General features: G+C 43.0%; 1 protein-coding gene across 1 annotated transcript; it reads left to right on the plus strand.

Annotated features, from left to right (window-relative positions):
* The first annotated feature begins 1,077 nt into the window (after nt 1-1,077).
* On the plus strand, nt 1,078-26,398 carry ACE2 (angiotensin converting enzyme 2). Its single transcript, XM_074860934.1, has 18 exons — nt 1,078-1,323; nt 4,377-4,535; nt 6,446-6,539; nt 7,161-7,304; nt 8,643-8,755; nt 9,305-9,413; nt 10,134-10,231; nt 11,717-11,886; nt 12,948-13,174; nt 13,964-14,108; nt 15,699-15,797; nt 16,466-16,588; nt 16,951-17,123; nt 18,087-18,145; nt 22,303-22,403; nt 23,374-23,490; nt 24,707-24,901; nt 25,543-26,398. Exons 1-18 carry the CDS (start codon nt 1,141-1,143, stop codon nt 25,661-25,663), a joined length of 2,430 nt encoding a protein of 809 aa, XP_074717035.1. The 5' UTR covers nt 1,078-1,140; the 3' UTR covers nt 25,664-26,398.
* The last annotated feature ends 212 nt before the right edge of the window (nt 26,399-26,610 follow it).

Genomic DNA, 26,610 nt, shown 5'->3' on the forward strand with positions numbered 1-26,610 from the left:
CACCTGTTGCTGGTGGCACTGCTGAGGCCATGCTGTGTTCAGCCTGTTGCAGATGGGAGGGCTGAAGCTCCTATCTTGGGCTTTGGCAATGAAGGGGCTGATTGCTGCTGCTCCCGTGTAAGCAGACTCATAGTGGTTTTGGGGAAGCTCTGCTGGGAACCGGAAACCAACCACATGGATGTGCCTGTAGAGTTGCATCTCAAAAAGTGCCCACCAAGAAACAAACAAACCAACCCCAAACAAAACAACTCAGTGATCATGAGGAGAAATAGGCTAATTTAAAAAATACTAAGGTATTGTCTGGTCAATAACACTCAACACAAACTGCATTTCCAGAACTAATTCATGCATTGATTTTCCCATTGATTTGCAGTAAGTGCTAGGTTCCTACCTAGATTAGCAAAGGTATTTAGATATTAAACTGGAGTCATTTTAGTAGTCTTAGTCACCTTAGTACTTAAATCCAGTTGATTTATAGTTCAGATTAGGTCTCTGCACAAGATGCTGTGATCCCATGAAGTGTCTTGCTACTTTTTGATAGTTCACTGAACATGTTTAAAAATCTGGTTTTATATGCCCCAGTTGCTTTGAAAATGAGGTATATTCTCCAAATCACTTGCTTTGCAAAACCTTTTAAAACATGGACCTAATCACCCAACCACATACCCTATGTCAGGCTAACTGTGGTTTCTTCCTGCCTGGGAGTTAAGGTTCATGGCTTGGTGTTTCAGTGAAGTTTCTAAATATTTTTACAGCTTATCACCGACCTGTTAAAGGATTCACAGATTCTGAGCTACCAAAGACATGGGCAGGCTATAGATAAAGTGACCAGCTGTACCATTGACAGCACATTTGGGAAACATTAACCAAAAGTAAAAGCCTTTTATAAGAAGGCCATAAAATGGCAGGAGTAATTATGTTTTTCCAAAGTTAATCATTGACTTTTGTTTATTTGGCTTTTTATAAAAAACTTTTTCCTTTCTCTCCTACAATGGATAAAACCTATAAAAGGCCTGCAAATTGGATTCAGCCTTTTTTCTTCACACTAGCCATGCTTGAAGGCTGATGAGACAGAGCCCAACAGAGACGCTGACCTGCGGAAACCTGCTTCGTTGGGAGGTTCTCAGACCAGACAAGAATATGTTGGTCCACCTCTGGCTTCTCTGTGGTCTGAGTGCTGTCGTGACACCTCAGGATGTCACACAACAAGCCCAAATGTTTCTAGAAGAGTTTAACAGAAGGGCAGAAAATATCAGCTATGAGAGCTCCCTTGCCTCATGGAACTACAACACCAACATCACTGAGGAGACCGCCAGGAAAATGGTAAGTGCTCCGTCCTGTGGATTTTACTATTATTTTACGAATCTGTCAACTACTCCTAGTTTATTTTGGTTCCACTGAGGTTAGCTGAATTGGAGTGCTACTTCTTTGGTAGCTGTGGTTTAGTTACAGGAGGGTAGAGGGGCTTGCTTAAACAGAGCAATGTCTCACTGGAGGTGCCTGTGACACTACCAGTCTCTACAGCCTAGGGCTGGTGCCTGGGCTGCCCTTGCACTGCACAGGGACTGCCGGAGGCTGGACTTGTCCCTAGCCATCACCTCGAGTCACCCTGGTGAACAGAGGAAAAGGGCAATGAAATGCTGCATGTTTGGCACCAAAATCTGAGCTGGATGGAGAGAGACACCTTCTTCTGCTCAGGGTCCACCACCACCAGTGCCTCTCAGCGTGGCGTTTCTGTGCAGGGCCCCTCTCCTCCTGGAGAGGGCACAGCCTGGAGGGGATGGTCTTCTCCCAGAGCCCAGGCTAGGTGCTGCCCTACGGTGCGAGGGAATGGGATTCGAATCTTGCACCCACACGAACTCAAGTCTCCCACTTTTCGTAAGACTAAACTAACGCTGGACTTTTTACTGATACGGACAAAGCTCTCTCTGTTGCTGAAATTGTTTTATTTCTCACTGAATATGCAAACATTTTCTGAATGTAGGCATTCTATTAAATGTTTACTGATGGTTTTATACAGTGGTCCACACCCTTTACCTTGTGGGGGACCTTCTCCCCTGCCCCTCATCACTCTTCTCATAGTCAGGACTCTTGGTAGACTGCCTGGAGGTATTAAACTGGGAAAAATAAAGTGAGATCATGGATTTTCAAATGCCAGCAGTGGGGTTTGTAGTACAGTGGTCTAGTACATTGGTTTGAAAGTCAATTTCTATCTGCAGGAAAGACCACAGCATTTGTATTTATGTTATCTTGCAACACAGTTCTCCCTGCTTCTCAACACCAACTGCTAGCTGTCCCAGCCAACAGGGTCTCTAGGCAAGTACCATGTTTATCAAGAGCAGTCAGCCGTGATCTGGCTGGTTACTGATACTGTCATGCCTCAGCCTAGCATCTCATAACCTTGGAGCCTTTCAAAATGAACAAAACCACCTTGAATTTTGCAGCTGTGTGTATTTTAAAGTTAACTCAAGCTTTAGAGAAAAACAATTCAGGGCATAAAAATGAAGCTGAACATCCTACACCCATTTTTGTGTAATGACCGAAGTATTTCACTTTGTGGTCTTATAGCTTAATTAAAACATGGTTTAATTATAATATTTCTTAATTAAAGGAGACCAGTTGCTGGAAGAAATCCTAATGACTAATCGTTGTCAATCTGGAATGTTTTCTGAGGCACCAGGTACTTAAAGTGTAATGTTTCCAAACACATAAAATGAAAACCCCATATAGTACTTTCAGCATTAATGAGATGATAATAAAATACATGAGGAGATACCACCAATAAGGACCAATTAGTCCAGTGCTCAGAGAGAACGTTTTCTCTCGCTTGATCTCTTCAGTAGCACTGGTAATAAACCTCCTCCCTCCCCCTCCTCCCTTTCTGCTGGAGGAGCAGAGTTAATGAATACTGTCTTCTGGCTCCTTCCCATCCATTTTCCTTATAAATTGGGCCACAAACCCCATAACTATTCCTCTGATTTATCAACCATTTCCTCTAATCGGGGAAAAATCAGTCAGCAAGCTAACTTCCTTCCCCCAGCTTTTGTAGCCAAAGAGCCCCCTCTTCTGCTCCGCCATTCCTAAGGCACCTCTCTGTCCATGCTCAGGACAAGGAGTTCAGAAACAGATTTACAGAGTGATGCTGTTCCTCTGGGTGCTTACCAAGCTCTTGCCCACTAAGCTTTGCAAGCCGCTGAGCAGCAGCAGGGTTGTTTGCTTCTCTCTGGTGAAGGGGAGACTGTGGAAAGCCTCCCAGTGATGGCTGCCCTCCTGCAGAGGGTCTACATGGGCAGGGGAAGGTATGGGGATGGGACTGACAAGGGCTTATGTCTACCACTGCCTCTCTCCACCAGAGCCTAAAGCAGGTACTGTGGGCCCATCACACATTGGGCTGGACAACCTGGTCACAGCCCCGGTGAAATCGTTGGCCTCGCCATGTGTTTGCACAGGGGTGAAGCATGCCTGAAAGAGCTCTTTGAGCACAGTATGACAGTGTTTCCTGATGCCTCAGCAGGGAGCGACGGGTGTTACAGGTGCTCTCTCCACAACCCAGGAAGCTCTGGCATGAGCTCAATTAATTAAATTGTCCCAAGGACCCAGGTTAATTAGTTCTGTTCTTGTTGCCATTTGGGATGGGTGCTGATGTGCTAAACTATGTACAAACACATTAAAAAAAGTGAATAAGAATAAGAGAGTCCCAAATCCAAATAATGTTCTTATGCTGTTACTTTGTGCACTGAAATTTGGGAATTTCATGTGTGATGGTATGTAATTGCAGCAGTGGTGAAAGCAATATCTCATGCAAAACATTGAGGTTTTACATGCTCAGTTTAGGCACCTGTTTAGAGCTTCCTATGCCCAAGTATAATTTTTTATTTACCAAAATTTGAGGAGAAAATGATATTTGCATAATGAAAAGATTTAATATCAATATCTTGGCTGCTGTCTGTCACTGCTACTGAAGCAGAAATAGGGAATGACATCTGTGTCACAGACCTCTTGTGCCCTGGCTTGAATCTGGTTTCTGTTAGGCACAGGTGGGTGAAGAAAAGCACCAAGGGAAGACTATGTGGTGATTTAGAGTAGCAGGGAACACAGCTAGGTGATGCTGGATCAATTATAACAAGCATGGTGTGAGGAGACAGTCCTGCTTTTTGCTATTTCCAAAGAAAAGTAGTTATCTGGATGTGTGAATAGAACAAAGGCAAAAAGTTCTCCAGCCATTTCACTGTGCAGTACAAGTGCTCAACCTGCAATCTGCAGGTGGTCTCCACAAATGAAGTTCTCCCCAGAAATAATATTTTTGCCCACTGAGTACATCAGGCTGCTGCATTCTTTTGGCAGAGTAATTCAGGGTTTGTGTGAATCCCTTTCAGAATGAGGCGGGTGCCAAGTGGTCCACCTTTTACGAAGAGGCCTCCAGGAATGCCAGTAGCTTCCCATTAGCTGGCATCCAGGATGTTCTCACCAGGCTCCAGATCCAGGCTCTCCAGGACAGAGGATCATCTGTGCTGTCACCGGAAAAATATAGCAGAGTAAGTTGCTGAATGTAGCTCGTTTTTGTCAGGTGAGTTGAGCTGCCTTCCACAACACTTCCAAGCAAGGGCACGGTGCTGTCGCCACCCTGCTCGTCTTGGGATGATGTGCTCTCCCAGCATCGGTACGCAGAGTGTACTTGTACAAGGTGCTCATCGCAGTACAGGACTGGAGGAGTGGTCTGGCTTAGGAAGCTGGTTACCATTCAAGTCAGCAGTTTTGCGATGTAATCCATGCAATGAATTTCAGACACAGACATACCTCAGAGTTGTCCTTGCACAAATGGCTGGATTAGTCATAAGAGGAAGGAGGACCTGTGGTAAGTGCTTGACTAAGTCCAGGACTAGGGCAATGAGCAGAAAGAGATGGGTGAAAGGGCATTCAATGAGTCAAAAGGGTGGAGGAAGTTTCTTCGTACATGTTGCATTATCAAACCATGAAAAAGAGGGGATGTTTCTGTGCAGAGGACACCCTGGGATGCCTGAAATTGGGGAGGGTTGGTGACCTCCTTCCACAGAAAGCTGCTGAAGGCCAGCAAGATTTAGCAAGATTCATAACAAGATTTGACATTTCCACTGACAAGTTTGCGTAAAAGGCATGTATATGGAGAACAACTATATGTGGAATTGCAGTGAGCAGCTATGCAGACTCAAAAGGTATTTATAACCAAACAATTGAGGATTATTAAATTAGTTTCCTTTTGCTGGAGATTAAATTGAAACAGCATTGAGTTAGGGGGTCCTACAATCCTGATTATAGAAGGATCCTGAGATTTTTCTGCTAAGATCAGCAGTGTTAACCACTGTGTGAGAAAAGCAGTGGACTGTCTGGATCTCCTGACTGATCCCAATGAGGTGTGTTTCTGGACAGATCACCTTGGTGGGAATGCTGACAGTTCATACAAACTTATATTTATTTTGGAGCATAGCAGTGCACTGATAGTAATGCTGTCTCTGTTGAGGAGATATTTTCTTCAGTATCCTCCCTGTTTAGACACTTGCAGTTTCCTAGATAAATGTTGTTTGGGGCTGAAATTGTTGATTCTTGCTTGAAAAGTGACTTTTTGTACAGACTGATGGAATTTCATAGGACTATTTAAATATTCTTCACCAATACAAAAATTTCCCTGGACGCCCACTTATTTTAATGCCAACAGAGATAAAGTTAGAGCTAGTCATTAACTACCCTCTCCCAGTGACAGCTCTACATTGCTCTGTTTTAAAGCTTTAAATGAGAAATAACATAGTCCTAAAGGAAAAGCGAAAACTGATGCATGTTTTTCTTGAGGTATGAAAACCTGAAAACATAAAAAAAAATAAAACCAGAGCTATGTAGCATAGCTTCTGAGATAGAGCTGAATGATTTCAGCTGCATTTGGCCTCCAGCTGACCCAAGACATGGGACGTAACTTCTCTGTAATGGAGTTAAAGCAGATCTGTACAATCAGTGTAATGCAATGTTAAAAACCAGAAGCAACAGTCAGCCTGGCAGCATCTACAGAAGGGGCCCTTTTTGCTGCCATTCAAAACCACAACCTGCCTGGAAGGTTTAGGTGGGTCCATGCTTATGGAAGTGCATTGCTAAACTTTATTGGTTTATTGCTGCTGTATATTGATAGCTCTCTCGTGACAGTCTGTGCTCATTAAATCCAGAGCTCTGTCTGACTGGATATTAAGGACCTGTAGATTACGTCATATATTTGGGAGATTATCTGTCTTTTCCAGCTAGGTCCTGGTTCAGTAATGCATTTAGGCAAATTCTTTCATTAATCTCTACTGAGCTTAAACATATGCTTAAATGTTAAGCTGGTGGGTGAAGTGTTGAATCGAGCTCTTAAGGAATTAGCATAATTGGCTGTTATTTTGCACAGAGTGGGTTTCTAACGGGCTGTGTTGCATCTAACTTGCAGCTGAGCACTGTGCTAAATACAATGAGTACCATCTATAGCACCGGGACCGTCTGTAAAATCACCGAGCCGTCTGAGTGTTTAGTGCTGGAGCCAGGTACAGTACTAACCGCTGCCCCTACTGAGTCTTTTACACTGAGGGGTCAAAAAGAAAAAGGCCAAGGGTGGCTCCTGACTGCAAGAGAACAGGCTGTACTTTCAATAGATATATCGTGCTATCTAAAGCTTAGTTGTGATTTAATTGCACCTTGCAGTTCAGGGACCTCCAGCAGGCCTGCTGCCCACAAGACATACTTTCTCCTACTTGTAGTAGACAAAATTTGGAGAGGGCTGCTCAACTTGTGTGACAACCTGTCTGTCACCTTGGGTTTGCCTGTGTCACAGAAAGTCTGTTTCTTTCCCCTGTCATCAAAGTCGTGTTGGACTTAACGTTGTGTTGAGGCCAGTCCCAAGAACGCTGCCAATTTAAGGGAAGCTAATGCAGAGAGAGCATTAAAAGGACTCATGATCTCCTCCGTGTCTCTTAAAGAGAAGAAGGGGAAAACCTTAAATCGGGAAAGGATGCCGTAAAATAATGGGATATTCCAGTATATCAAACACAAAGTGTTTTCTTCTTAGTTCATGAAATTTCCTTCAGTTTGGCTTAATTGCCTGCTGTGAAAATAAAATAAGGATTCTGTTTTTTCAAGGCCTAGTACTTATTTTTTTGTTCTGACAGGTCTGGACACTATTATGGCTAACAGCACGGATTATCATGAGAGACTGTGGGCCTGGGAAGGCTGGAGAGCTGATGTTGGCAGGATGATGAGACCATTATATGAAGAGTATGTTGAACTTAAAAATGAGGTTGCAAAGCTTAATAGTAAGTCATAATTTTAAAATTTTTTCTGGCTTCCAGAAATTAACAAACATACCGCCATCTTGCACAATTTGCACAGGAATTCAAAACTTTTTTACACATTGATGAGCAAGGCTTTGCACATAATTTGCTCTTGGAGTGCGTGTTGCAAAGTGAGAGGCAATGCAGACAGGTGTCATTGACCAGATCGGAGGTCTGTCACCAGTTGGGAACAAAAGGGGGATGTCTTTGTTGGCACCTTTCCCAAACGCCGTAATTTTTCAGTGCCTTTCACTACATACTGCCTTACCCAGAACTGCACTGCTTGTGACTTATGGACAAGCACGCTCAATTTAAACAACTTCTGAGTGCTGCTGAGTCTTGGCAATGTCTCCTCTTTTCTATTGGCCTTGAGTTGCTTGCATCAGCCACAAGAGGTGGTACATTTATAAGCATTATGCCCTAACTGGAATGATCAGATTTGGTAGGCCTGAGCCAGCAGATGCAGCCAGGTGCTTCAAAAAGATTTTGTACTAAGGGAAGTGTGCTTCCAGTCAGAAATCTCCACACAAATCATAGGGAACTGTCTCTTCAAGGAACAATGTCAGGTGGCTGCTAATTTTCTTTGGGGGTCTTCTAAAATAGCTTCTGAAGTAGCTACATCATCTGTCTCTTGGTCAAACTGCAGCTGTATCACCTACTTTTCTTTACTTGTTTAGTGAAAATTGTCAAGCTGAATCTAGACACAGGGAGTAAGAAATTGTAGTTCAATAGTTAGGGAAAACAAACATTAAGAAATGGTCATTATGACCTTCCTCCATACCACTAAGGAAGAGACCTCAGCTATGAGCTATTTCTACTCCAGACTTGATGGAGTTCAGTGGACTGGAAGACTTACTGGAACTGAGAGCTGAATTTCAGTCCTGGTGTCTACATCTGCCCTGGTGGTTTTGTTGCTGGAGGAGGGGCCCATATTCAATGTCTACCAACTTATACTTTCTGTGAAAACCCCTTAGTATCCAGCCTGAGCAAGGGGCTGCCCTCCCTCATAGACGCAGGAGTTCCAGTCAGGAGTGATGATTTCCTTTGACCTCCATCTCCAGCTGGAATGATTCTAATTAGCAGATAACTGTAACTGAAATTTTTGCATTTCTTGGAAATCTCCCGTATCTGCACGTTCATGGGACAGAGCCTTGGGGGAGCACTGTCCTCCCCCTTAGACCCACAGCATCTCGCGCTTTGCTGCTTTGCTTTGAGGAAAGCCTGCAGGTCTGCATGGGATCAGCAGGGAGCTGCACTGCTCCTACAGACCTGAGCAGTGCCATGTGTGGTGTCCTGATGTGATGCATTCGTGTTTTACAGGTTATTCTGACTATGGAGATTACTGGAGAGCAAATTACGAAGCAAACTATCCAGAAGAATACAAATACAGCCGTGACCAGCTGGTTGAAGATGTTGAGAAGACATTTGAGCAGGTAGAGTCAGGAAAATGCTCTCACCTGGACCACAGGGTTATGTTTTGTGATGGTGGGCTCATTTGTTGAACTTGTGAAGGAAAAAGAGACCTGCTCTAAACTGGCTAATCTCAGTCTACATGGGGTTAACAGACATTGGGAGACATACATGACATTTTTACCTCTGCAGCCATTCTAGGACCAACTTGGTCCCCTTGGGGACTGTGCCAAAGGCTGGGAAAGAGACACCTCTGCAGATCCATGTCTCTCCTCCAGGTAGGGCCCATGGCGGGAGGTATGTTTCCCATGGGGTAGATGGCATACTTGATACTCCACATCTAAAGTTAGCAATGCTCCCTCCCTCGTACCTGAGCAGGACTTCTGGGGCTAGGATCTAGACTTAGCGCTTGAGCCCCGAGGCAAGTGGCAGAACTCAGCTGCAGATTTGGGCTGCACTTACCTGCTGGGAGACTTTCATCAGAGACACCTTTGAGGCTCTCAGTTTAAGAGGGTTGAGTGGTGTAGAGCAAAGAGAAAATGATTTGTTTCCTTCTCCTCCTCTGCCTCCAGATAAAACCTCTGTACCAGCAGCTGCATGCCTACGTGAGGCACCGGCTGGAGCAGGTCTACGGCCCCGAGCTCATCAGCTCCACGGGATGCCTCCCTGCTCACTTGCTGGGTATGTCAGTGCAGCCATGTCACGCAAGCCTACCTTTGTACACAGGACAGTCACCTTCAAGGCACATGGGAACAGAGTAATCTGCCTGTTTAATCAGGATATTAACAAACAGGTTATAGATAAGAGAAGGGGAGAGGAGAAATAGAGAAGAAGTCACTGGCAGAGATGACGCAGGTGCTTAGCAGCAGAGGCAGGCAGGGACAGCAGGTGTCCTCATCCTCGCCAGCGCTGGTGGCACTCATCTCAAAACTCCAGCACTGGGTTGGGACATTTCCCTACCCTCTGCAGCACTTTTCTTCCTTAGAAATGAGAGTTTCAGAGAGACTTGTTTTTCCTTTTAAATTTTATACTGAACTCCCACATTTCATGACCTTGCTTTCAAAGCATGCAATATCAAGCTGCCGTAACTGTAATGTACTTGGGCATGGCAGTGGCAATCACATGAACTAGCAACATGGATGTTCAGTTGTGAATAGAAGGTGATCAGTCCTGAAACTGTTGTACCAGAATAGCTGATCTTGGGCAACAAAAGGATGTTTGATCTGAATTTCACCTATGCATAACTTCCCAGAACTGCTCCCTCCACAGCTAAATCAGACCTGTTTAGATGTATAGGAGTCCCTATTTATGATGCTACACAATTTATAGAACTGTCTGTCACTTTGAACAATATGTAATCCATCATTTAAAGTATTTCTGTGTTTCTCTCTTTTTTTGAAGGTGATATGTGGGGTAGATTTTGGACAAATCTGTATGCCTTGACTGTTCCCTATCCAGCCAGACCAAACATTGATGTAACTTCTGCAATGGTTCAAAAGGTAAAACATGCCTTTATGCAATATGCATTATGTAACAAATCTAGATGGTATGAAAGTTATACACCAAATGTCAGCTGTTTTCTAGAAAACCATAGCTGCCCTAAGGCAGACACACCATCAGCAAAGCATTGCTTTCCACATCCTATTTTGCTCTTCACCTTAATGTGTTCATGCATTTTCCACTACCTTTTCCCTTAGCTGTTCTCCTCTCTTTCTTCTCCACGCTCTTTGACTGGCTTAATCTTGGCTTCAAGTCTATTTTTCTCAGGGGCACCTATCCATTAAGAGATATATTTTGTACATATAAATATTTCAGGACTCATGAAGCTGGCTGGTGTCAAATACGACCTTTGCCAGCCATTACCATAATCAAATAGTTTGTATATTTCAGGTTTTTTTTTTTTGCCAGTCTTGTTTTTTTGGATACAGCTAGGAAACTGCAATGCTGTCTGTTATCTTTTGATAACTGCATAAGGTCTGTGTTTGAGAGCCGTAGTGCTAACAGCCGTGACAGCACCTTTACTAGACTAAGAACATGGCTGAAGATAACTCTCTGTGGTCTTGCCTAAGCTTCACTCCCTTTATAAAATAAAAGGTGATCAGTGGAATTTGATTTCTGAAATGTGATTATTCAATTGAAATCTACCCTCCTCTCACAGGGAGCAGCACTCCATGCAAATATTATGCTGGCAAGAGAAGGAACAGCTAAATTTGATTCATAAGCAGTTTGCAGAAGTCTGCATTAATCTCACCTCTATTTTACAGTATTGACCCCCTTGTAGTCATAAATTTGTGTATATTGAAGCACCACCATGGGGAGGGAAGCATTACTTACAGAACATTGAGGCATCCTTGTTGGTGGATGTGCCCAATTTAGGATTCTCATCCAACTGAGCTTTCTGCGACCTAAATCTGTGTGAAAACTCAGTCCAGTAAATGTAGAGATCCTGCTATGTAGAATAATAAAACTGCTGAATGACAAAAATATTCTGGACATTAACATTCAGTTACAATCTTATAAGCAACCCCTCTAGATACATTTGCCAGGTTTTATAGTTCTGGCTGAGATCTCCTGTCATGCTTATCTGCTGGGAGTGCAGCTCTACTCCCTCAAATGAGTTGTCCCCGACTGAAGTGACTGAAGGGTCGGATCCCAAATCTGACATGCTACAGACAGGAATGCCTTTTTTATTTTCATTGCCTTATCTTTTATTGAGGGCTTCTCTGGTCTGGGTCAGGTGCTATCTGCTGAACCTCTGAGTGCAGAAACCTATTTTGTTTATGAGGAAAACACTTAATTCCAGTTCCCAGCAGAATTTACAGAAGTGCTGGAAGGCAGACACTACTGTCCTACTCTCAGTAAGTCAGGTGCTGATCTGAAGTTGCTGGGAGATAAATATGAAGTCAGCTGCCCTGCGTTAAGCTGGCCATCAGGAACAGGCTCCATGCAGAAGCAGTGGTTAATGGTGGTGGTGTCTCTTTCAGAAATGGGATGCAATGAAAATATTCAAAGCTGCTGAGGCCTTCTTTACCTCCATTGGCCTTGACGAAATGACTGAGGGCTTCTGGAATAACTCCATGCTCACAGAGCCGACTGACAACAGGAAGGTTGCCTGCCATCCTACAGCATGGGATCTGGGGAAAAATGACTACAGGTACTGCAATTACTATGTCCCCTTTTTATACCTCATCTCCTAGAACATTCGTATTTTCACTAAAGGTGCACCATGCTGGTTTAAGTTTTAATTTTTCCTTATTTATTATTTTTTTCTGGCTGATAAGAGGGGAAAGGAAGACAAATGAGCAAGGATCCTGTGGGACTGTAAACCTTTCTGTGTAACTTTTTCTGTGAAGACCTAAGAACTACTCTCAAATTTAAGCAGAGAAGTGACTATTATTTATATGAATTAGAGAAATAATTACTATATTCTAGGGCTTAAGGAGTAAGAAGAAATTTGGGTGCTTGTGAATACCAATGAGATTTGTGGACACCTGCACATTCTGCAGCAATGGCACAGAGTCCTTGAGTAGCAAGTGAAAACTTCCTGAGAGTCCACCATCTATCTTTAGCAGATATATCCAGTTTCATGAAAATCCATCAACCTCTTCCATATTTGGCAAAGGAAAGGGACAGCAAGTTCCTACACAATGAAGTCTCCTGGGGCAAATTCTATCCCCTCTTGCAGTCCCCGCAGTTACCTAGGGAAAGAAGCTGGTCCCTAGCAGAACCTTAATGAATGAAAGCTGTCAGCCTCACACCTCATGCCTCAGCAGTCTGGGGAAGGTGAAAGAAAACCCTATTTGGAAGAAATTTCTTTATTAAATAGTACCTACATGAGGATGAATTAACAGGAGGCACTGACACACAGGCTTTTTACACTATTATTTGCCAAAGTTTGATGGTGCATACTCACTCCAACACACATGGTGAGTTTATCGCCAAGTTTCAGAGAGCAGCTGCTTCTCACAAAACGGCAATTTTCTCTTACTCCCAGCACAATTTCAAGGTGTCTGAAAGTGTTTTGCTGTTCCCCTCCAAGCCTTGCTCTTGCAGGAGGAACTGCATCCCATGCTAGGATGTGACTGCCTGGGTTTTGCAAGGGGTAAGGGGCAGCTCTGGAGGCTCTTTGCCCAACGGTTGTGGCCAGCAGGGCTCGGGCAGCAGCTGGCTGGGCCACCGCCTCTCTAACCACAAACATTTTTCTCTGGTGTGCAGGATCAGGATGTGCACCAAAGTGACGATGGACGACTTCCTGACGGCACACCATGAGATGGGCCACATCGAGTATGACATGGCATACTCTGTGCAGCCCTTCCTGCTAAGAGACGGTGCCAACGAGGGCTTCCACGAAGCAGTAGGTGAAATTATGTCACTTTCTGCAGCCACTCCTCAGCACTTGAAATCTCTTGACCTCCTAGAGCCAACTTTCCAAGAGGATGAAGGTAAATAAAAATGTAAATGTTATATATTTAAGTGAAAACACCCTCAGGCCTTATTTTGTAGCAGAAGATTGTGTCTGTAAACTGAGTGATCAACTGAGAGGCTTCTGAAAATCTTACCCCACTAACTTACCAGCAATACTAATTTTTTTCCAAATCACATCATGAAGCAATGATCACTACTTTATAATGCTGCTACATAACTTGGAAACAAATACCTAGCACTTCTTTACCTTCAGTACTGAACAAGTTATCCCAAAATCTTCATAGTTCATTTAGGTGAATCTCCAATAGTCTTTTCAATTTCTGTTGCATGAATCCATATATATGTCTACCAAGGTATGTATTTAGCAGTTCAAATGAAACTGAAACCTTGAGATTTACATCTCCCACTTAAGTGAATATTGAGTGGACAACATAGGTAGGTCCTCATTATCATGTAGTTGGCTGGCTTCTCTGAGTATTACCTTATAAGGATGGATATGTACCAAAGTCTTCAGCTCAAAATTCCCCAGAGCCTGGGAAGGTTTTCAGTGAAGGATAGTGAAATGTAAATGCCAAAGGTCTAGGTTATTTAAGAGGTAGGGGGAAAAGAAAGAGGCACAAAACTGTATACAATACCTAAGTGATCTTTTCTCATGTTTTTTCAGTAGTATTCTTCTTTCCACTTTTTTCTTAGTGAAAATCTGTAATTCAAACCAGATGTGTTAGCTGTAAAAGGAAGCAACTTTAGCTGTCTAATCAGATACTAATTGCTACCATAACCATTACCTTAACTGCTTCTCTCTTCAGAAACTGAAATCAACTTTCTGCTCAAACAAGCACTAACGATTGTTGGAACAATGCCTTTTACTTATATGCTGGAGAAGTGGAGGTGGATGGTGTTTAGGGGTGAGATTACAAAGCAGGAATGGATGAAGCAGTGGTGGGAGATGAAGTAAGTTTGAGAAACAAAGAGGATTTTTTGCAAATGAACCTGCAAAACCAACCCTTCGTAGTTACTGAATATACTGAGGTGCCTGTGCCCCCATAGGGCAGACTCTATCTCTCAGGGCATTTCTACAAAGCCTGGTAAAGTGCCAGCAAGAAACACTCAATGTGGTGCAGACATCTTCTCACAAGCCATGTATCCCCATTAGCACTGTGTACAGCCCCAGGCAGTTTTCCCTGCCTCTTGACAGACTTCTCCTCATTTCTAATGTCAGCTTCTCTGATAAAGACATCCTGTGGCCTTCGCATAGGATGTTCCAGATCCCAGGATCGACATTGCCATCCCCCTGATGCATGCCCCAAGACATCTTTGTAGCTTAAGTACAGCCCTTCCCTAAGTCTCATTGGGTGTATGCTCTGGTTTGCTCCCCACCTCCTTAAAGAAGGTGGAGCGGAAGGTGGAGTTTATCATACTTGCCAGCCTGAGGAGCATACAGATCTCAGTCTACTAAATATCTGTGCGCACTTCTCTGCTTTACATTTCCTCCCCATTCTAGAGTGGTTTTGGGGGCAAGTTGTCTGAAAGACTCCAGACTTTCTTTCCTTTCTTATGTATTAAGATACCACCTTTCTCGGTCAAGATAATACAGTTCCCTTGGCAAGTAACATCCAGAGGTGCCTTTTCAGATTATGCCCACCAGTCAATCTATTTTCAGCACCTTGGAGCTCAAGATTAAAAAGTGGTTTGATTCAGACTGCAGTCTGTCATTTCCCAGGTTGGTTAACATGGGGCCAGAAAAATGCAAAGAAACCAAACAACCCCCACACTGAAGATGGAGTCTACATTCTAATATGAACACAAACAGTGAGCCTCTATCAGCAAACAAAATCTATAATAAAACTTGATATAAGCAAGCCTCCTGACCCACTGTAAAAATCAGTCAGCTTTGATTTATTCAAAAGTAGCAGAGATGTCAGAGAAACCTAGAATGACAAATTGTTCTGGCACGCTTATCACATCTGTTGTAGCAGCGCTGCAAAGCTCTCTCCTGGAACAAGACCTTGAAATACAGGTTTATGGAAAATATTTCCATGTAAGCTTATTACCATTTTCAGAATTTAGGGCATGGGTTTGTTTCCATAGTACTGCTCAGGAAACACACTCTCAGGAGAGGAAAATAAAGAGAAACCTCATCTCCAGCCCAGTGGCACAGCAGGCCTTGGGTTACCCAATCTCTGCATGCACCTACCCAGCACAAAAACACATTAGTGTCCAAACTCAGGATGGCCCAGGGCATGAGGTGTGTGTATGTGAAGCTCACGTCTTGTAGTTCATTTCATACCACTAATTACTCCCTGCACACCCCGCTATCATACAAATCCCTTCCTTGCACTATCAGTTTCAAAGCAGCTTTTCCTCTGAGGTCTCCAAGCTATGGACCAGTACTCATTTGGGGGTACTGGGAGCTGTATGGACTTCTGTTTGGAAGTGAGAGAGGTGCCCATATGTATCAGACCATACAGAGGAAGAGCAGGGTCAGATTATTTTTCCTTATTACCTATTAATGGAAATCCGGTGTTTTTCCTTCATCCCCAGGAGAGCAATAGTTGGCGTTGTTGAACCAGTCCCTCATGATGAAACCTATTGCGACCCTGCAGTGCTGTTTCATGTGGCCAATGATTACTCATTCATAAGGTAGCTGAGTGTTTAATTCATGACTTACATTTTGGGTACCAAACAAGCCCTGACTACCTAAAATGTGTACTGGAGAGTCTTAGGACACAGTCTTACTTTGTTTAAAGCCCTGACTGAAGGTCACTGATTTCAGTGGAAGTTTTTCTGTGGACAATCAGTGGCTGCTCCATAGCAATCTCTGAGCAGCGAGAAGGCTGCTGATCTTCTTGCTGAGCAGAGAAGTTTTGTGCTACTATCAAATGTGCAGAAGCACAACTGTATGAGGTGCTTGCCTCTTGGGGAGACAGTGTGCCCTGTACCCCTGTCACTTCGGCCATGCACATGCAGCCCTGACGCAACTAATTCTGGACATCCCTCAATGTCCTAGCCATCTCATTTTAGAGGTCTAAGCTGGGGCAGAGAATTGGGCCTTAAAAACCTTACTCACTCATCGTTTATGTGTCAGCAAACAGATTTGGGGCTCTTCTGCTACATTTGATCTTGGCATTTTGTTAAATCAAAGTTAGTGTAGTCTATAAATATCATCTGGCTTCTCTCCCTGCAGTGCAGCCTCCCAAGTTGGAGTGCTGGCTGACACAGCAGAGCTTTTCAAAGGCCAAGGGCTTGCAAGTTTCCTTGACAGATGACTAAGAAAACCTGTGTCTTCCTTCTCTTTGCCCTCCCTTTAGGTATTACACCCGGACCATCTATCAGTTCCAGTTTCAGGAGGCACTTTGCAAGGCAGCTAACCATACGGGCCCTCTTCACACATGTGACATTACCAACTCCAGAGCAGCTGGTCAGAATTTGAGGTAACAAAGCAAATTTCTCACATGTAATAAATCAGACTATAACAAAGCCTAATTAATCCTTGAAAGCTTATGGAATCAATGGGGTTGCAATCAAGAATGAACCTAGCTTGAAAATTTAGCATAGATCTACTCAGTTTCTTTTGACAAGTTGACTAAATTTATATCCACTGAAGATCTAAACATCAAAGGTTTAATTGCCCGTTAATGAGAAAATAATTTATTTTTATTAATAGGAGTGATGGGGGGAAGGAGGGAATTCAGAAGCAAAAATGAGAACTTTGACAGCAATCGCAGACTGTTTTTCTAGATGTCTAGATGGAACATGGCAATAACATATATTACCTGTTCTTCCACATACACAGACAATTGCTTGAACTAGGCAGATCCAAGCCCTGGACTCAAGCACTGGAAAGCGTAACAGGAGAGAAATACATGAATGCAGCGCCCTTGCTCCACTACTTCGAACCTTTATATAAGTGGCTGCAAAAAAACAATTCTGGCAGATACGTTGGTTGGAAAACAGACTGGGCTCCATGTATGTACAGCTTGTGGGTGAATTAAGGACACTTGGTAGTCCTCACAACCCTTGACCGGCAAAGTCCCTCTCTTTTGTAGCTGCTGAAGGCTCTTCTCCCTAGGAAAGCAGGGTTATGGGAAATTCACACCGAGCAGTAAGTTAAAACTTACTTGACTGTCTTCCCCATGGCCAAAGCTGGAGAAGTCAGCACACATGAGGTTTGTCACAACCTCACCCAGTTTTCAGAAATATATTTTTTTTTAATAGTGGCAGCGCTAAGGGTGTGGGATGGCTGTGCAGAAGGAAGAAAGACCAGAGGCTTGGACTTGCGTGGCGCTTGCCTGAGAGCAGTGCGCCTGTTCTGCAGGCCTGGGATCCACCAGTCCTGGGAGCCCGAGGACCCTGAGCTGGGGGTGTAGGGGCAAACCAGTACAGAAAAATTACTACTATTTTGTTTGCTGTCATGTGCTAGTCAAAGAAGGGAGCTCAAGGGGAGGGAAAGGAGGAGACCATGGAAAAATGTGTTCTTCAGCCTTTTGTGGTGACATTGAGTCTTGAACCACCCAGGTTATATATGGGTAATCACTCTCAGTACTGGAGAGCACCATAACTCTTACAGTGCTGTGCCAGTATCTAATGGTGGGATTCACCCAACCAGACACCAACATCTGCATCTGAGCTGCTCATTCCCAATGGTGGGAAAGAGGCATTTCCTTCGGGAGATGTCTAAAGAAGACCAGAGGACTGAACTCTAGATGTGCTCGCTCTTTCTGTCTACTGGAAAGCCAGACTTGGATGACTGACAGCTCAGATGCAGATGTTTGCAGTAGAGGTGGCTGAAGGGAAACAAGATAAATCCCACTAAGCCAGCCAGGAGGAGCAGGGGAATCTGTAAGGAAACTCTAGCCATCTCAGCATTTCTCAGGGACAGACTTTCTGTCGCTGCAGCTCTGACACGGCCCTTGTTTCTTTTTAAACCAGATTCTGGCAATGCCATCAAAGTGCGCATCAGCCTGAAGTCAGCACTGGGGGACCAGGCGGTAAGTGTGTTTGCACTGTGGCACTCTTCCCATTGATTGGGCAACAGAGATGATGTGCTAATGTCCCTCAGAAAACAAGGAAGGATATAGCTGATCTTTGTGTCTGAAGAGTGGCATCAGCTCAAGTGAAGGGTTATCACATAGAAGATGTCTTGTCTCAGTTTGTGGTCAAGACTCCCCCTACAATTAGTAGATGGACATTTCTAGGGAGTGATCCCACCCATTTTAAAAAAGACAGATGAGTTGATTTATTCTGTGGAGGTACTGATTATTTTTTACCTGCTACAGGACAGAACTGGAGGGCTAACATAAGGGAACCCATGTACCTAGAAATGGCTATATTTTTCCCAGCTATGCTGATGTGCCTAACTAAAGCCTCTACCTAATATCATCTAATTTCCCTTATCATGACTATGGTGGCTGCCTTCAGAAATTATTATTAGAGCAGCATTTAAATGTGGGGCTAAAGCACGGGGATTGAATCCCACTCTGTTCTCAAATGCTCTTGATTTTGCACTGAAACACTTCAGCACTCCTGTGTAGATTTTTGTTTGCCTGTTTGCTGTAATCTTCCCAGGCCCTGATATATTTGCTGCCTCCCTGCCCTCCAACCGTTATGCAGGGACAGCTTTGTTGTTAAGATTGTGGGGGACAGTGCAGCTGCTTCTGTTTCAGATGAGGAGAAGGGCTTTCATTCCCCAGAGCTTGTCTGCTTTCCCCAATTATACCATCTGGTCCAATAAAATGTATTAGAGCAACCAAAAAAACTCATCAAAGCCAAAGATGGCTTTTAAGGTTTTAAACAGAGCACTGGCTTAGCCCATCTGCTTACCCCAGGCTGAAAATGTGCTCCTTATTCTAGCTGTGCCTCTTTATGCTAATCTCACAGAGGCAGTGCAGAAGGCTTAAGTGCAGACACTTCATTCCCGTTAATAGCCATTTTCACCTTGCAGAACATTAGTAATTTTCCAAGAACGAGTATGTCATCAGGCAGGTCATTTAAACCTGCACGTCAGAGCCTATTGGACTAGCAAGGACACAATACCATGGGCTCATTTTTCATATGAATCGATGCTCTTGCTTCTATCACTCTCTCACATGCAAGCCCTACTGGAGTTTTATTGCTTCGTAGACCGCTGAGTCGAGTTAGACACAATTCAAAACTGATATCAACAGCATGAAAAGGTTCCCTATTACAACACATTTATTAGTCATTATGGTTAATGTTTAGCTTAATATCATTTTTATGCCTGCCTTTTGCCATCATAGTCTTTTGTTGTGCAATTGAGCAGCTGTAAAACAATCTCATACAGATTACTTAATTTGAATTATTGTATGGACAGTAGGTTCCTAAGTTCTGAGAAGCAAACCATGCATTTTCCTCTCAAAACCAGTCCACATCACCAACTTGCAAGAAACCTTTTCCATTCAGTGTCTTTATTCCTTCCCAAAAACTTTTCTTACGCTGAGATCCTGGTGACATGACTGAATACTGGTATGCCAGCAGCGGGTAATGGTACATGCATGAACTGGCATAAAGAAAAGGCGGGGGGAACCTCGGGCAGGAATCTCAGCTCAATTACACAAAGCAATATCTACTGGCTGCTTTACACGGCTCACAGTGCACAGAAGCTGAGAACCCGGTACAACTGTTTGTTTAAGATGTATTTTGAGCTTCTTTGCACTGTTAGGACAGGAGAAAGCATTCTGAGTATGCCAGCAAATCTTTTTGTATTTCTGCTCTTTAACATTGCCTAGAGCAGAGAGGGAAAGGTCCCCCCTCTTCTGCAGAGGGAGGGCTGTGCTGGGGTGGCAGCGGGGGCAGCTCAGCTCACACAAGCGATCTTGCACCTCTCAGCTACATACCCTGGCTCTTACAGGTAGGGAAGTTTCAATAGCCCAAAGTTCTGGCAAATTAAGCACCCAGGCTCATGGAGGGGCTGATGACAACTGCACCAGAGCATGTGCTACCACAATTACCCTGCTAATTGTTTTCAGACTGATGAGATTAAAGCTGCAGCCCTAGGATGGCAGGATCACCTGAAACACCCACAGCTTTGTTTCAGCCAGGCCTTTATGAAAGTGCCCTCCCAAGGGAAACTGCTACAAGAACCCCGTTGAATCACTTAGGGTCTGTCTTATTTAAAATAAAGGGTTCCAGGAGGGTCAGTCCTCTGACCACCACTTGAAAGGGGGACCCCTCTTCAAACATTAATTCAAAATTCCCCACCGGGTCAATGTCATTATGTGCGATTACATTGTAAAAGGCTGGCACACAAGATGGTGCTAGGGAATGGAGAGCTGTCAGCCTGCAGGTGTTTACATGTATTTTATAATGGAAAATCCTTTTTGAATCAGAGGCCAGACTTACACTGTCTTTCAAGTCACACGTGGGATCTTGGAGTGAACACGCTATAGTAGAGCAGAGGCACTTGGCAAAGTTCATTTTGCTCTGAAAGCAAAGCAGCCTCTGTAATGAACAGGGAGCACCAAGGTAGGTTTCTGAGATGTCTAGGGAAGGCGTGTGGGTAGTCATTACTCAAACAGAGATCAGAAGCCAGCCAGGTACTTCCCATCCACACAGCCAGTAATGGTATTTATAAAGGCACTTGAGAGGCACAGTGGCAATTAAAATACATTAGACCGAAAAAGACAAAATGTACACTATGAAAATGCATAAATGATTAAAAAGCTAAGATGCTAAGTACAGAAAGCAGCACTAGAGGAATCAAGCCCAATTAGTTCTTGGTTTAAAAAAAAAAATAAAACAAGCACTACAGAGCCTGAAGCTGTTGGGGATAAATGAAAAAATGAGAAACCTTACACAATAGCATCATAGGCTCTGACGGTGAACACTGCCAGCTGCCGGAGACAACAGCGGTGACAAGAAGTGCTTCAGCACAGGGGCTTCACCTGACACTCAGCAAGCAGGAGAGTGCTGGGGGCATTTGCCAAGGTGAAGGTGACTGACAGCTTCAACCCTTGCTAGCAGGAGCAGCCAGAGCTGTCACAGCCCCTGCTCTGCCAGCAGCGGCTTGGAGTCACCTGCCTGTTTCCTGGGGCCTGATCCTGCACTGACTGACAACAACAGGCTCCTTCTTCTCTTTCCTCCCATGTATTTCTCTCTCTTTTTTTTATATCAGTGTCAAGAGGAGGACAGGGTTGAAAAATGTAGCTGGGTTTTATACAGCCTGTTACAGCAGAGCTGCCTTCTACCACACCTTCTTGAATGATACTCGAGAAAGCCAGGAGCTGTGTAAAACTATCACTGACAGCATTTATAGTCATTCCTGCTCAGGTACCATAAATGCAATCAAATCTAGGCCTTCAGGGGATAAAAAAAATTGCCAGAGTTCAAACAGGAATTTTCCCTTCATGCACATGTGGTTACACAACAGACCAGGCTGCATTATCAGCTCCTGTGGTGGTTTTTGCCCCCTGTACAGCTCTCAGTTCCCTCCCCAGAGAAGCTGTTTTTGACTTCCACTGCAGATAACTTTAGACTCATAAGGCAGGCTGAGAGGAGCCTGCACACAGGCAGTGCACTTTTTATATCACCTATCAATTCTTCAGGGAAAAACAACAAATACATGTCTGCTACAGAAATACTGATGCAAAGAGTTTTTTACTGAAACAAAACAAACCCCGGACAAAAATCCCAGCTCATCAAGCAAATAAATGAGCCATCTTTGTATAACAACCCCACTCCAAAGTTTCTCCTCCTTAAAAGAACAGGTCTGCAAAAAAATTTATGTGATTAAAACAAGATCTATTTGTGAAATCTTTAGACTTCAAACAGAATGAACAATATTTAGTAGGAAAAATGTTGCTCCTGCTGGTTTTGCTCCCATAAGGCAGGGAGATAGGCTGGGACTGCAGCATCTTCAGCAGCCCCATGTAAAGGTACCAGAAAATGCAGAGGGACAGCATGATGCAGTGTCTGTCAGTGGGGATGCCTGCTTGGTTATTCTCCTGCAGAGCGCCCAGATTAACAGAGTTAAAAGGTTTGAGTAGGTTCCTGAAGTGCTATCATGGCACACATAAATAATACTGAGGTACATGCCAAGCATTACAATTGCTATTTCTTTTTTAGAATGATTTCTTAGTGTCAGATAACTTGCCATCTCTGATGAATTTCTCTTGTGCTGTTTTTGCAGTATAAATGGGATGAAAGTGAGCTCTTCTTGTTCAAGTCATCCATTGCCTATGCCATGAGAAAATACTTTGCAGAGGTGAAGAAACAGGAAGTCAACTTCCAGTGAGTGGCTTGCTTAATTGTGCCAGCTATGTCTATATTGCTTCTGGCTCGCTAGTGGCATGAGTTGGTGGAATTAATTGTGCCTTTTGTCAAATGTAAGGTGATAGCAAACAATGTCAAACATCAGCTGGTGGTAAAAGGCAAGATGCCAGCTTGTTACATGCTGTCTTTTCACTCAGGAGTCTGAAGTCTAGGAGTATCATGCTAAAGTTAGGTAACTTCAGTGGATGCAGAAGGCTTTGTCTCCCATGGCTTACCAGTGGTGGAAGTGAGCTTTGAGAATTTGTGCCCAACACCTATACGGGAATATCAGGGAAGATACATTGATTAGAAATAAAGATTTCTAACTATGTGTATGATACTGTATATCCAAGAGGTTTTGGTCCAAGGAAAGATAAACTTATTGATTATAAAGCGCTAGAATTCTGTGCAGACTTACTAATCTTATCTAGGTTCACTTGCAAACATAAAAACTATCATCTGAAATTGATTTTGGTAAGAAAAACAACCCTTTTTATTAGGTCTCCTAAAAATTTTTCAAAAGCTATCTACTTAAGCTATTTGATATTACTTTATAGAACATCAGTCATATAATGTCTAGGATCTACTCCCAGCAGAATATAAGGAAGTAAGATGATTTTTTTTTTCATTTGGTACTTCATACATTGTGAGACCTTCCCCAAACACTCTCTGTTCTGCATCTGATTATGTACTTTGGAAAATTACACCAAGGATTGTCTTAGGTATGGGGTATACTCTCTCCATCTAAAGTTACAAATTAGCACATAGAAAAAATAATTCTGTCAGGAAAACTGATTTCACTTCCCAGTTGAGGTCACTAGGAAGCACTCACTCAGCATAAATCAACCCCCTGGCACTGTCGATCAAACACAACTGTTCACTTGCCTGAATTTAAAGCTAATGTCATCTCAACAATTAAAAACCCCTTTCTCTTCTGTTTCTCATTCAGGATTACAGACATTCATGTTGGGGAACAGACACAAAGAGTCTCCTTCTACCTTACTGTCAGCATGCCAGGTAATATCAGTGATACTGTGCCCAAAGCTGACGTGGAAGATGCCATCAGGTGAGATTTTGCTCTCTGGGGAAAAAAAAATCAAACAACAAACCGATGAAAGGGTGGAAGGGAAATCAGTGCTCAAGTCAGCGGAGGCAGAAAGGGTGATAAGAAAGTCAGTTTTGCAGTTAGCATGGAAATAGTGGGATGAGAGAAACTGTTATGACGGAAAGAAAACAGTCCATTTATCTGATGGTGGCTTGGATAACAGCCAATGTAAAATGCTTCAGGGGGCTTGTAAAACTGCCATAACACACCTTATTGCATCATATCTTTCCAGAAAATATCATTGCTCAAACTAAAAAGAACTATCTTATATTCTCAAATACAGAGCATGGTAATGGTGTGTGCATGCATGTGTGTTTTCTTCCTCTCGTTAGTGAAAATTCAGTGCAAGAATTATTGATAGCAAGGACTCCAGAATAATGATGTATTAGAAAGACAGCCAGATGTATTTGATTATACAGAAAAGAAGAGGTCAGAGAGGGAGTTAGTTCCTGCTAGTTCAGGTCAATGAAGAGCTCTTTTATAACACCATACGACACCACTGTAAGTCATCGCTATAAAGATGATAAGTAAAACTGCAACTCTGCAGATGGTCATGGGTAATGTACAATGGGAAATGAATAGGGCACAAGTCTAAAAGCAGTAGCAACATGAGATGGGGTTGAAAAAGCAGTGACATAAGTTGGTGAAGCAAGGGAGAAGAATATGGCTATGAAAGTCACTGTTTGGTTAACACTCAATAGCAGGCACAGACAATACACCAGGAAAAGGGTTTTCAGAGCAGTGAAAAACACAAAACTATGGAAGACTGTAGGAGGGAAACCTGCAAGAAGATGTCAAAGCTGTGGTTTTCTGTTACATATCCAACAAATTTATGGATAGCCAAGAAGCTTAAGGTAAAGAGAATGAGGGGCAAAATGCAAATATAGAGGGAGATCAGAAGGCTGTTTGCCTCATTTTAATAAATGTTAAGACAGAGTTTAAGAGTTCATACAGTGTCTGGACATGTTAGTTAAGCTGCAACAGGTTACGTTACTGTGGTTGTCACTCACCACCCCATGCCAGAAGGAATATGGGTTTAGCAGTACCTCCTGTGCAATCTTTTCAACTGAGCAGTTCAGGGGAAGCTCGGCATACTGGAGACTTATAAAACAACTGAAAACTGTTGATTGCTTTCCAATAAATGTGTGAAACTCTTTGAATTTGCTTTTGATGGCAGGATGTCTCGAGGACGAATCAATGAGGCTTTCAGACTGGATGATAACACCCTGGAGTTTGTGGGCATACTTCCAACACTGGCTACACCTTATGAACCACCAGTCACCATCTGGTTAATTGTATTTGGGGTGGTCATTAGCCTGGTTGTCATTGGAATTATTGTCTTGATCATCACTGGGCAGAGAGATCGCAAAAAGTGAGTAATATTTTTAATATTATGAACATGACCATTGGGAGATGTCCCAATGATTGAATCATCAGGGTGTTTACAAACAGGTTGCCAAATCTAACTGAAGCAAGTTAAGGAATTAAAGCTTATTATCCCCCTCCCATCAACAGTGATAGTTAAAGGTTCAGCTCCCTGCCTTTCAGTGCATGGCAGCTTTGGCAGCTTGGTGCAATTTCCCCATCATCAGCAGTTTAATCAAGTCAGCTGGACACTGTGGCCACAGGGAGCTGTGGTGTGGCCAGAATTCTGTCAACCCGGCTGCAAGGTGGATGGAGCAGCCTGCTGGGAACACAGTGCCTTCTCCAACAGCAAAATTGCCCACATCCATCAGCACCCGCAGTTTTCAATAATCTTGTTGGAGGATGTCCAGTAATGTAATTTTCCTTAAATATTATTGCATTCACAGCAATATACCTGAGTAGGTTTTCTATTAATGGGGTTTCTAAGAATGTAGTAGGTTTGTTACAGTTCCCCTTAAAACCAGCACAATTCCTTTTATATAAATATTCCCAGTTAAACACAGTGTTACTTACAGTAGGGGATTCTGGGGGTCCAGAAGGACTTGACCAGAACAGAGGCTTCTAATATAGAATGAATTTTCATTACAGGAGAGCGAGAGAAAGTAAGAGTGAAGCAGGATCAAACTGTGATGAGGTGAACCCTTATGATGAAGAGGGAAAAAGCAACATGGGTTTTGAGCCATCTGAAGAGACACAAACATCATTCTAGAAAATGTGGGTACACTAGGGGTTTCTGGTTTTTTTCATTTCACTTTTAACAAGACTGCCTGGCAAGGACCAAACCACTGTGGATGTCATCAGACATAATGTCTTCTGGCTGACTGTTAATCTACTCATTCATAGACAACAGCAACTATATCTGCTGTTTATGTGGTAACTAGAAAACATGCAAAAATTTAAGATATATATGTCCCATGGCTTTTCTATGAACTATGAGCATAATATTACACACTATTTGTGCTGCTTTTCATAAGTGTGCTGCATCCAACTTCTCTTTCTGTGTAATGAAATGCAAAAGCTTGGAAGTATACAGTTGTATACAGACCAAGACAGGCATGAGTAACTCACATACTCCTAATGCCCATGAGGAACATCTTGATCTTTCCAGACAGAAACCTCAGAAGTGTATCTAATAGACAGTAAGAAAAAAACCTGACCACCAGAAGAACCTTAGTGATGAAGACCTCAATTTGATATGAAATAACTGCAATTTTTGCACCTTTGGAAATCTGTATCAATGTAAAATGGATACTGGATGAAGACTAACAAGCACTGGAACTTTGTTAGGAAGTTGTGACATAAGTTATTTTTCTAACTGTTTGTTTAATAAGTATTGTAGAGACCAAATAGCTCATACTTCCTCAAAAAAAAAAAAAAAAGAAAATTAAAAGATCTCTGTGTTATGTTGTAATCTAAAAATTGAATAAACTTCCTTAATATTAAATGATCAAAGTTTTTTTTTTTTTTTCAGTACCTTAGCCATTGCCTCCACTATTATAAATACCTGATACTACAAATACAAATTGCAGTATTACATACCGGGGACAGTAGATTTAGGCTTGGGGGGTTCAGGTTGCATGTGAAAAAGAAAAGCTGTTCACAAGAAGAGTGGTGCAGCACTGGAACAGGTTGCCTATTCCATGCTTTGGGAGAGAC

This window comes from Strix uralensis, chromosome 2 (assembly GCF_047716275.1).
Source record: "Strix uralensis isolate ZFMK-TIS-50842 chromosome 2, bStrUra1, whole genome shotgun sequence".
NCBI classification, from domain to species: domain Eukaryota; kingdom Metazoa; phylum Chordata; class Aves; order Strigiformes; family Strigidae; genus Strix; species Strix uralensis.

Coding starts and splice junctions, on each gene's coding strand:
- ACE2 (XM_074860934.1), top strand. CDS start 1,141: ATGTTGGTCCACCTCTGGCTTCTCTGTGGTCTGAGTGCTGTCGTGACA. Junction 1,324..4,376: donor AGGAGACCGCCAGGAAAATG/GTAAGTGCTCCG, acceptor AATCCCTTTCAG/AATGAGGCGGGTGCCAAGTG. Junction 15,798..16,465: donor AATGATTACTCATTCATAAG/GTAGCTGAGTGT, acceptor CCCTCCCTTTAG/GTATTACACCCGGACCATCT.